The sequence below is a fragment of the Rhinopithecus bieti genome, unplaced genomic scaffold (assembly GCF_001698545.2).
Source record: "Rhinopithecus bieti isolate Rb0 unplaced genomic scaffold, ASM169854v2 scaffold_7398, whole genome shotgun sequence".
NCBI classification, from domain to species: Eukaryota; Metazoa; Chordata; class Mammalia; order Primates; family Cercopithecidae; genus Rhinopithecus; species Rhinopithecus bieti.
Window position 1 is genome coordinate 444,947 of NW_016805783.1, and position 12,507 is coordinate 457,453.

Here is a 12,507-nt window from a genome sequence, read left to right on the forward strand (position 1 = left end):
TCCTGGAAGTGCTGGACTGGCCATTTTTGGTGTGGTTTACTCACAGGCACAGAGCAGTTGGCTTGCAGTCTTGTGTCCCCAGGGAGGGGCCCTGCCTGCTGGGCACCACTTGCTACATGAAGAAGCAGCAGCACTTTCTCCAGATCTCCTATCAAACCTCCCTTAGGAAACGGAACCCTGAACACACCAAACTAAATAAGCTAAGTGAGAAAGGAAGGCCAAAAGGGAAAGCTGTTCCAAACTGAGGGTAGAAAACAGTGCTTCAGACTCCTCATCTCCTTCCTCCACCTCAAAGATCTGCCTGCAATCATAGTTTGCTTTTTTCCTACAAGAAAATTACTCTTCCTCTCAGGGCTGAAAAGGTGATGATGTCACTTATACCTGCCGCAGGAATATCAAACCCAGACAGTGATCTGAGAAATGATTTTCTGGGGTGACTTCCAAGCACTCTGGGTAGCCGGCACAGATAAAATGGCCCTGTGCAGGCAATGCAGTTGGCTGAAATAGCGATTTCCTTCAAAGTCTCGGCCTAGGGGCAAGCCCATGGTGGGCATATTAGTATCACTTCCCAGGTCCGGGGACCCTCTGCGCTAGCCCCGTGCCCCATAGACTGCTGTTCGCAGGTGTCTTCCTGCCCCCACATGTGGATCTCCTGCCCCTCAGGTCACTGCACCCCTGCCCAGAAAATACCAGAGCCCAGGCGGGAGTAATAAGGCAAGCTAATGCTTACTGAGTAGCTGCTGTGTATCAGACATCAGGTGCTAATGGGATAAAATCAGTTTGAGGAAGGTTTGTTCACTCTCCAGACACCTCTTGAGACTTGTATTCTTGATGGTCTTACTGAGCCTGTTATTAATGAAGACTACAAATGTTTCAAAAAGTGGCTGTGTCTTAGGTGGCGGTAATCAAACCTGAAGCAGCAGCTGGGCTATCCTGCCCTAGAGTACGCTGTGCCTGGCAAATGTCTAGGAGGGCGCTACTGGCCAGTTTCTGGAGCCGGTCAGAGAGGCAGAACTTCAGCCTCAGCCCACATCTGCTGGACCAGACCCTCTGCAGGTGGAGTCCAAAAGTCTGTCTGACAAGCCTTCCAGGCTTTTATGCCTTCTAAAGTTGGAGATGATGCCAGCACTGGAAATGCCAGGTCTCTACTGGGTCCATGAGTCAGCTGTGCCTCCATCCACTCCAGTCCTACCACTTACCATCTGTAGTACTGGGAAGCAGGCAGTTTCCTGACCTAAGTATCAGTGTGTGCATCTGCAAAATGGAGATAAGGCTGGTAGAAATGCTGAGGGTTAAGTAAGATATTAGATCACACTTAGCTCAAAGTGTGGAACCTATTAAGCGTGCAATTAACATCAGTTATCATATTATTATTTCTAGGGTAAAGGCTTTCCTGCATGAGCTCATTCCCAGGCAAGACCAGTTGGGGAGAGTCTGTCACCACTTCTGGCAGCAAGAAGCAGAGGTGTCATGCCAGGAGGGGGGACCATGGCAGTGTGTGTCTCTGGCCTTCCCAGGGACACTGGCTGAGCCCTCCCCTGGGAGAAGGGGGGCTCTCTCATAGCCACATGGCTGGCCTGGGGATGGAGGACTCCATCAGCACAGCCACCATTTTTTGTGTGTGGAAGGGAAGCTGGCCCACAGGCCTCAGGCTTGGCATGAGGGGCAGGGACAGGGCCCAGGATGGCTACCTCATAGCCTGCTTTACTCTCTGTCCCTGCTTTCAGTGGCTGGAGGTTCCTGCTCACAGCCAGCCAGCAGACACCACGGCCCCAGGAGCCCTCCTCCCAGACACCTCCTTACATAGCTTCCTCCTGTGTCCTATTGCGGGGTCCTCCTCACTCTGCACACACCCAGGAACTGCTTCTGAACCGCCCCCTCTGCTGAGGCTCTCCACTGCTCCCTCAGCCTCCTGCACACACCCCCACCAGTCCAAGGTCGCCATCTCCACCACCTTTCCTCCCTTTCCTTCTTTTATTCATTCCACAAACACTGGGTGTCTAACACATGCCAGACACTGTTAGAGGCGCTAGGGTGACAGCAGTGGGCAAACAAGACCAAGTCCCTGCCCTCAAGCTGCTTGTCCCTGGTGGGGGGGTGGCCAAGCCTGTGATGTGGGCAGTTGCCATGCACTGGCAGCTGACAGGGCTACAGGGAGGAACACAGCGAGGTGAGGGGGACGGGCTGGGGCATCTGTGCCTGAGAATGAGAGAGGGGCAACTACGTTTCACAGCGGGAAGACCGACCATTCTTCCCACAGATCTCAGTGAGCCTCCAGGGAGGGGAGACCTGTGGGGGTGAAGCAGCCAGTGTGTGTTTATCTGGGGAGGGGATCAGGAGATGGGTGCAGGAGAGGTGAGCATGGGAGGTAACCTGCGTTCTGAAGGACCCCAAGTGACACAGGGTCACAGGGAGATGAAAGGAGAGGCAGGAAGTCAGCGGGAGGCAAAGGCAGGAGGCCCTGGGAAGGACTGGGCTTTACTCTGTGGATGCACAGCCGCTGGAGGGGGCTGAGCAGGAGTCACATTATCTGATTTGCATTGTAAAAGGATCCGTCAGCCTTCCAGTGGAGAAGTGCTGTGGGAGCCCAGGGCAGAAACAAGAGGAAATGCCAGTGGCATTTAGAGATGGAGGCAGCAGAAGTGGTGGCAGCAGAAGTGGAGGAAGTGGCCGGGTTCTGCAAGCGTCCTGAGGTAGAGCAAGTGGTCTCCTGAGAAAGGACTCAGGGATGACTCCGCTGGTTTGGGCTTTCGAACTGGAGCATGGTTTGTCTGTTCCTGAGTTAGTTTCTTACCAGACGTCTCTGGCCCAGGGAATATGTAGCTCGGAACCCTGACGGCTGCCCCGGCCCCGTCCTGCCCAGGCCATTGTGCCTTCTGCTCCCTGGGGCTCCCCAGTCTCCCCGGAACAACATCTGCCCCAGCTCGGCTCAGGCATAGGTTCTTCTGAGTAGCCTCTCATGGCATCTTGCTACCCTGGCCACACGAACCCATCTACTCTCTATGTGGTAACAGCTGCCATTCCCGGGTCATGGGTGCTGACCGAGGGCACACCAGAAGCATTCTTCCCGCAGGTCTCAGTGACCCTGCTAGGGAAGAATGACCATCCTGCGCTTTCAGATTTGGAAATGAAGGTTCCCAACACAGTGGAACATGCCCCTAGCCGATCCACAGGAGTCCAGGAGGTGAGACTCTGAAGCCTATGCCACGTGCTGCCCTAGATGAGTTTTGAAGCCACAGCACTGGAATGCTTTGCTAGCTTTCTTGGTTTGCATGTCTGCTATCTCCATTGCTCTGAAAGGTGAAGCCTGGCGTAAGGGGCTGCCCAATAACCCAGACATTAGAGTCTAAAGAGGGTTCGGGGACCCATGAGAGATCCCAGACGGCCCTCACTCCTCTATCCCCAGCTCACACTCATTCATTTTTTGATAATGTAATAACTGAGACAGATAAGATACAAGTAAACATATAAATATACAAGATAGTTGTTATGGGTTGAACTGTGTCCCCTCAAAATTCATATACTGAAGTCCCATCTCCTAGTAACCTCAGAATATGACCTTATTTGGAAATAATGAGTTGTTGGAGATGGAATGAGCTTAATTTGGATGATATCATGCTGGAGAAAGGTGAACTCCTAATCCAATAGAACTGGTGTCCTTACATAAAGGGAGAATTTGGAGATGACACACACAGAGGGAATGCCATGTGAACGTGAAAACAGAGACCAAGCTGGTGCTTCCACACACCAAGGAAGACCAAGAAGGCCAGTGCAACAGCAGGCTGGGGAGAGGCATGGAACGGATTCTTTCTCACAGCCTTTGGAGGAAGCAACCCTGCTGATGCCTTGATTTTGGACTTCTAGCCTCCAGAACTCTGAAACAATACATTTATGTTGTTTAAACCACCCAGTTTGTGGTACTATGTTAAAACCAAGAGAGTAACTTAGAAAAGTGATTAAGTGTGTGAGAAGAAAAACCAAACAGAGTGCTGAGGGTTGGGGAAAGGGAACTACTCCAGGTGAGGAAGGCAGAGAAGGCCCCTCTGAAACTTGGACAATGGGAAGGAAATCATGGAGGAGATCATTCCAGGGAGAGAGAACGGCAGGTTTAAAGGTCCTGAGGCAGAAATGAGTTTGCTGCATCTGAGGAACAGAAAACAGGCCAATGTAGAAGGAGAGTGAGCAAGAAGGAAGGGAAATGAGAGATAAATAAAGCCAGAGAGGTAAGCGGCGACCAGCTGTTGGAAAGCCATAGGCCTTGGTGAAGATCTAAAGGGATTGCAAGGGCCATGGGAAGCCCTTGGAAACTCTGAATCTTGAAAGAGACATGATGCAATGCATCTTTTATGACGACGCACATAAGCACATGCACACAAATGGTCTAGATCTGGAGTGTGCAGGATGAAGACAAAACAAGGCCCATCTCAGGGTCAGCTCCACTTTTTCCATCCACTGTCACTTTCTGCACCTCCTAGTGCAGAAAACCATGTGCTTCACCTCACAAAGAGCAGGCTCTTCTCTGCTTCCCTGAAAAACAAGTTTCTGCCTTGTGCAGTCTTGCTGGGAACATAAAATGACACAGCTGCTATGGAAAACAGTGTCGTGGTTCCTTTCCTCAAAAAATTACACACAATTACCGTATAATCCAGCAATTCCACTTCTGGGTATACACACAAAAGAACTGAAAGCAGGGTGTTGAAGAGGTATTTATACACCCACATTCATAGCAGTGTTATTCACAATAGCCAAAAGATGGAGGCAACTCAGGTGTCCATCCTGAATGGACATGCAAAATCTATCATATTCCTGCAGTGGAATATTATTCAGCTTTAAAGGGAAGGGAGTTCTGACACATTCTACAACATGGATGAACCTTAAGGACATTATGCCAAGTGAAATAAGCCAATAACAGAAAGACAAATACTATACAATCCCACTTACATGAGGTACTTACAGCAGTCAAACTCACAGAAACACATAGTAGAATGGAGGTTGCCAGAGCCTCGGGGAGGAGGGATGGGAAGTGGTCAGTGGGTACAGACTTTCAGTTTGGCAGGATGAAAAAGTTATAGAGATGGATGGTGGTGATGGTTGCGCAAGAATGTGAATATATAAAGCCACTGAACTGGCCAAAATGGTAAATTTTATGTGTATTTTACCACAATTAACAATTAAAAAATAATTCTCTAGAGCCCACATCAGTCCCTCATCACATCCTCAGAGGCATCTGTCTCTCTGTCCTCACAAAACCAGTGTCCCCAGTATTCCAGGAATGATGGCCCAGTCAATCTCCTTGTTGCATGAAGAAGATAAGCAATACCAGTGGTGTGGATGAGATCTGAAAAGCTCTCTGGTGACGACAGTCCCAGGCCTCTGCCTGGCAACTTATTTCAACTGGTAATAATTCTCTATGTCAGGTTTTCCTGCCTTTTAAGCCTTATTAAAAACCTTTAGTTGAAGCTCTTTTCTCTTTCTACCTTCTAAGGACCCAAGGGATAGTGGTGAGCATCTTTTACAGAAGAACTTTTCCATAGACTTGGAGACCATTGTTAAATTATCTTGCCACTCTGAAGACATGGAACTACCTGCTCTCACCATTTTCCAGCCTAAAGGTACAGCCACAATCTCATTGTGGAATGGAGCTTTGGGTCCTCGGACTGTGCTTCTGTCTGTGTATTTTAGGGGGCCCCAAGTCACTTCTTAAGGAGAACTCTGGCCCTGCTCACAGCACTCCCATAGCAGGCCTCCAAAAGAGGCAGGCGGCCTTCCATTCAGGCCTGTGTTCCTACCAGGCTGCTTGGAGCTCCCTGAGAAAGGAACAGTGCACAACCCTGCATGGCCGAGTTGCAGGACGCATGAGCCTGTCCTTTACCCATCACATAGAGAACAGGCTCCAGGAACCTGGCTGGGAATAAAAAAGGCAAACTCACTGACACTAGCTACTGAAAGCCTGGCTGAGAGAAACAAATGGTGGGAGAGTATCTGAAGGTGCATTCTTCCCTCTGAGATTAAGCAAAGCCACCAGGAGGTGTGAGTGGGGGCTACTCTGTTTGCCCAGCCTCCCCCTGTAAAGCAGCTTTTCTGAACTACATCTGGCTGGGCATACCTGGCCTCACTGCAGGCATCAGGTAAGAAAGCCTTGTGAGTCCCCTGCTGTGTTATTCGAGAAGTATGGCTGAGCACAGGCTGTTGACACCACTGAGCATGTGAGATGCTGGGGGATCTCTGCTTCCAGGACTCTGAACTGGGACTACTTGTGCATCTAAAGCATAGTTGATTTTTTCCTTCGTGAACTCTGAATCATATCATTGATGATTTTTCATTTTGCTTTTGCTGCTACAAGAACTCCAAGTCAACTTTGGGGCTTATTTCTGGAAGAGTGCTGGCGGATAGAACTTTCTGCGATAAGGAAAATTTTGCAACAGTGCTATCCAGTACAGTAGCCACTAGCCACGTGTCTAGTGCCAATGAGGAATGAAATTTTAATTTTAATTTTAATGGCGACATTAACTATGTAGTAGTGGCTATCATTGAACAGTATAGCTCTAGAAAGTATATAGGAAATGACATGCATTTTGGATGTCACACTTGGTTTATCTAATTTTTCTATCAATATTTGCCTTCTATTTGAAATCCCTTTGTATATAATTGTTATCACTAATCTTCTTTCATGGTATATATCTTTGCCAGCCATCTTAAACATAGTTTTTTAAATGTGAGATCCACTTATAAATATTATAAAAAGGATAACATAGCCATATGCCCAATTTTTTTGGACTAGAAATTTCTTCTCCCTCCCCCTTTCAGGTAATATAGAGTAATTAAGATGTTCATTTAAGTGGAGGGAGTCCCAGGGTGGGGGAGGAAGAATCTTTTCTTTGGATTCTGTCTCTGTTATTTTTTTTCATCTGTGCTGCTTATACAAACGTTAAATTTGTGAAAATTCACTGAGCTGTATATTTACACTGCAAACTTTTTGGTATATACATAATTAATAATATTCTTCAATGGAAAGTAAACAAAAACATATAAGGAGATGTGTTCAAAGTGGAATGTCAGTTTAGTTCTATGGGGGATCCGGAAATATTCATAAAGCAGTCCTTGACGCCACAAAGCCATAGTTTAGTATCATCAGGCATCAGTGCAAATTTCTACAAAATTCTTCCAGGGGGCACCAGGAAGAACTGGGAGCATGTTTGCTGACAGTGAAGTGAAAATAACCAATGGGAAGACTCTTTCATGCCCCCTCTGCTTTTTCCAGAGGAATCTTCAGCCATACCTGATGCTAGTAACTCCCCATCTACCTCTCTGCCCTTCCCCTATGAATCAGGCAATGCCAAGAATGAGGGGAAGATACGTTTCAGGAGGAGGACAGCTTTCTTTGCATTTTATCTGATCTCAGTAAAAAAATTTCCAAATTCTTACAAGGCGCTGAGTTGATCCCAGAAAAAAAAAAAAAAAAAACTCAACTTTTCTTCTCTGGAGGAATTTAAATGGGAGGAGGAAGTCCCCAAAATATGGAACGTTAAGTCAGTGGTGTAGGATGAGGAAATAAATGCAATCTTTCTGAACAAAAAACTATATTTTAAGAAAGCAACTAAAAACTACCCAATTGAGATTTTCTTCAATACATAGCTCCATTCAACTAAACAAAAAAATTTATCTTAAACATTACAGTTCAAAATGGCATTCAGGGAAGATACATTGCTAAAGAGAATGTGGATAGAAAGGTTCACTCTCAACTGTTCCTCCCGCCAAGACGTAACTACCTTAATTTTGCTGAAGACTGAAATATAAATTTTTACTTTGAAAAGTAACTGACAGAGATGGGCAGGTGTGGATCTCATGCTAGCTATCTGCACTGATGCAGATGAACAGGAACCTGCTTGACATTACCAAGAATCTTGGGGGAGGAGGTTATGGGTCCTTTCTGGCCACATTAATTTAATTCCTCAACATATTACTATTTGAACAAGGGCCTGCATTCCGGAGTCACAAGATACAAATCTTTTTTCTACTCTTTCATACTCTGTTGCTCTAACTTCAAAAGCCTGCACCTATATGGATTTTATAGCCATTTAAGTGTGTGGATCTTCTTTGAAATATTCTTTCCATGCTTCCTTTGAGTAGAGTCCAGGCCAAGCTTTCATACTGCATTCTCTTATTTATCTTATTAGAAGGATCAGGAGAAAAAAGTTCTCTAATTACTGCCAAAAGGAAGACATCACTTCAGAAACAGTCACGTTCTTTTTGGTCTTTTAGTACAAACAATATCCTTTGCATTTCATTAACTTTTACTTGGTGCAACTGCATTATATTTTGCATAAAGATTTGGCATTCTTCAAACACAGAAGACAATTTTTCTCACATTTCAAAAGGGATTATAGAGTAAATGCTAGCATATTGAATAATAAAACATTAGTTCCTTAACTGCATAGTTCAAAAGGAAGACTGAAAATTATCTAGTTCCTATAAATAGTAAGAATCTCAAGGTGACCTTTCTGATGAGAAATGAGGCCTGGCTATAGTCTGAACCAGTTGTCTGACATGTGCCAAATTCTGACTTCATTTCATGATATGTGGATTATAGTTCTGGTGCTTAAAGCCAAAACCAACAAAAACGATGAAACTTTACCTGAGATTCAAGTAACCACAATCCCTGCCTCTTAAGGCAACGTCCCCCAATTCACTATCAACTTTCCCTTTTCGGGTAGCCAAGTGTGAAAATTGAGACGTCAGAGGTAGAGGCTTTTCAGAAAAATAAAGCCCTATACTCCTGGAACTAATTTGCTTGTTAAATCAAGAAAGCCTGGGTCTGGAAAGCATTTATCAGGTAGGACCAGATGTAGGATGTTCTGTAATACACATGCTGAATTTTGAATTGAGTATAACTAATTATCTCTAATGAGTCAACCACTGGAAGGATGAGAGGAGAAAGGGGGCTGGTAATGAAGCTAAAGAGTTCACCGCAGAAGGACTAGGGCAGCCTACTTAAAATGAATTCGCTCACCCCTTCCAAGCTTAGTGAAACCAGAAGCTCCCAAGGCATCGCTTCCTCCTTAAAATGTTTAACGGGACATCCTTTTCCAAGTGATCACAGGATTTCAACAACCTGTTGCCCAGCAGTAGAAGGTGCAATAGTAGAAGATGGAGGAGGCACCCGAAGGAAGAGAACAGCTATCTCCTCTATGAACATCACTATATATTTTAAAATTTCCAGATAGATGGGCTTTCCTGAAGTTTCTTTGTGGGAGGGAAGAATCCAGTGGTAAAAACTTCTAAGTACATGGGCATAGATTCAGGAATCTTTAATGGCAAACTCCGCAGCTAATAAGCTCATTTGAAATCCCCAGGAGTCATGGGTGTTTAGTGGATGCCCAACAGGGGAGGACAGAAGGGGAATCTGGAAGAATTGGGAACACCTTTGCTGACAGTGAAATGAAAAGAACCAATGGGAAGAGTCTTTCATTCCCCCTCTTTTGTTGGGATCCAGTATGGCCACTTTGACTTCGACTAGGAGCTGGGCAGAGGGTCACTGATCTCTCCTTCCTTGACCATTGCTCTGTGACTGGTACTATAGGGTTTGAGGCAGAGCTAACTGTTTCTCGGGTCCCCTAAACAGACAGACAGGTGTACCCCCAGTACCTGTAGGAGGATCTTGTTCCCATCGTGGTCCTCCGTCTGCCAGCGCCCCTCGCTGATGGGGCTGCAAGGGTTGGGCAGGAGGGGCACGAGCTCGCCGATGTCCCTCACTCGGAACTCCAGCACGGACGAGTCGGTGGGCACCGGGCTCTGGTCACAGGGCAGTCTTTTCAGGGAGAACTGGATGTCCACATCCAGATTGGAGAAAATAGGGAAGATGCAGAAGTCCGCTTTCTTCTGGCTGGGGCTCCTCCGGAGAATCAGCTCGTAGAACCTGAGGCTGTCGGCGTAGTTGTCGTGGCGACAGTAGACAGTGAAGCGCACGATTTCCTTGCCGTAGTGCACTGGCCGGATGGCCCACAGCGGCGTCCCAGGGGCCAGCGTGAAGAAGTCCTGGCTGCAGGGCAGGTAGGGCAGGAACCGGCCGTGCACTCGCTCCGTATGGTGGTGGCGCCAGGGCGGCTGCTGCAGTGTGCGGTGCAGCTGTAGGATCTGCTCTTCGCCGTACTCCTCCTGCAGGAACAGCACCACCGCCAGCGCCGGCTGAGCGCCCTTGGGGGTCTTCCGCCGCCGCCTGCATGCCCGCCTCTCGGACACCCGGAACAGCGGCAGGTCCGGGTGGATCCATGCCAGGACCTTGTCGATGGCCTCCTGCAGGGGCTGGGACTCCCCTGGGTCTGCGATTATATGGATGCTGACCAGGAAAGGGTCCTGCGCCTCTTCAACGGAAAGCTCACCTGGGGGCACACAAAAAATGAATGGATGAATGAATACAATTATGATTATTTCATTAAAGTGTCCAGTGATGACGTGTACAGGCTTGGCAGGAAGAGAAGTCAAATTCTAACTGAACTGACTCCATAACCTGTGATGTTCTGATCCCAAGTTTACCTACAAAAACTACTATGTCAGCACCCTAGCAGCCAAAGAGGAAAGGGCTGTTGCTACGTGAATAGTTTCCAAGCTGGACAGGGTGAGGAGAACGTTGGTCCTGTATTTCATCAGGTTGATCGGTATAGGGAACATTTGACTTTATATTTATGTATCAGACAAATGGAAAGTTAAGTCTGGTGACTTGGAAGGAACAACAGGCCCATTAGAAAAGATGCCATAGCATCTTGTGGACACCATTTAGTATTTCCTGAAATAACTGCAGGGCCTTGCCCTATACATGTTCCCTACACAAACGCACTCCTCTGGTTTGCTTATTTCATTTGTTTATTTTGTTAACACACACTCACGGGCTCCTTCCTACCTGCCTCACAGGGAGTGAGGCACAAGGCAAACGATGGAGGACAAGAGAGACCTGTGCTTGCCCCCTGGGGCTTACTCTATAGACAGGTCATGCCCTGGCTGGTGATGAGTCCTGCCCACAGTGTCCCCTATTGTGCACAGTGTCATGTTGCAGCTGGAAACACAGGGAAGGATGACCCTTGGAGCCAAGCGCAGTGTTTGCTTGCTGTTGGAGCTTCCTGGGGCGGAGGTTAGGGCGGAAGGAAAGCAGGGTGAGACCATGATTGCCCATGAAAGGATACCTTTTGTGCCCCTTGCTGGGCCACGTCCACCCAGAAGCCCACACATCTTGAATGGGTTGGTTACCCTGTGATCTCTGGCAAAACACCCGAAAGTATTGAATTCCAAGCATGAAGTTGACTGTTTAACTTGGCAACACTTTCCCATGGGGTGACAGTTTTTTTGGCCAGACTTGGCATATTTCTAAATCATATAACTATACCTGATAAAAGGCTTGTTCTTTTAAAAGATGGTTCTATTTGCATTTATATAAGTTTTAGGTCTCATTTAAGGGAATTGAGACATCTTTAGGCCAATTGTGATTTAGGGGGCTAGATTCACCCAGAATCTAGATCTGCCTTTACAACACACATGCCTCACAGTATCCACTAGGGGTATCAGGCATAGAGTGATCATGTAGTCAATTGTGTTCTACCAATGTGGTGTGCTTTTCAGAATCATAACCTTGATCAAGTCACAGGATGAAAATTTTTTTGTGGTAGGTAGACATTCCAAGTGGGCTTACAAGTTCATTTCACCATGTGCAGCTGCAATAACATGGTTTTAATTTAATCGGATCAAAACCTGTCTGAATTTTCATCCCAACTCTATTAAGTGTCTCACTTGAAAACAGTCCAGCTTGTGGTCTTCTCTCTCATTCATGCATTCATTTGCACATCTGTTAAGCAATCAGTTTGTACCAGGCACTGGGGACACAAAGAAGCTGGCACTAATTATGCATGCCCAAGCACTATCGGAGTGCATTTACACATACTCTGGCATGATATGCTCCCTGAGAATTGTGCAGTGCACAACATGCACAACCATAGGCAGCAGCCCTCTGAAGACCCATAAGCCCATAAGATGAGAACTTTGTGATTGAGTTGGGAAACACAAACATCAAAAATTAAAATTAAATCTGATAAATTAAAATTAAATCTGATATATGCCTAAAAGGAATACAATGGAATAGTAACTTGGGATGGGGGCTAGATTCTAAAGTCACTGTGAAGAAAAGGTTATCTACAGACACCATTAACACTGAAAGTCTCCCAAATTTCCAATAAAGCACTAACTTGTAACAAGACAAGATGGCCAGACAGACGTTTCTTTAGTTGAACACCACATAAAATAACCATTTTGCTGCAGGGTCATGTATAAGAGAATAGTCTGTTCTTTAAACACTAAACCTTTACTCATCAAACCCTGCCCTTCACTCTACAAGAGGCTTTTGGCAACCTAAGAGGCTTCTGGAACTTAAGGATGACTAAGGTAAGAGCAGAGTCAAGTTTCAGCTCTCCACAATCATGGAGTAGAATGGCAAGTGGAATCCTTTCAATTGTCTTCCCTCTC

At 46.5% G+C, this 12,507-nt stretch overlaps 1 protein-coding gene across 1 annotated transcript in view; it reads right to left on the reverse strand.

Annotated features, from left to right (window-relative positions):
* FAM124A (family with sequence similarity 124 member A) overlaps positions 1-12,507 on the reverse strand; it is a 59,963-nt gene that overhangs the window by 20,686 nt on the left and 26,770 nt on the right. The window contains exon 3 of the mRNA XM_017873736.1: positions 9,646-10,379. Within this exon, the coding sequence (XP_017729225.1) occupies positions 9,646-10,379 (734 nt within the window). The remainder of the gene's footprint in view (positions 1-9,645; positions 10,380-12,507) is intronic.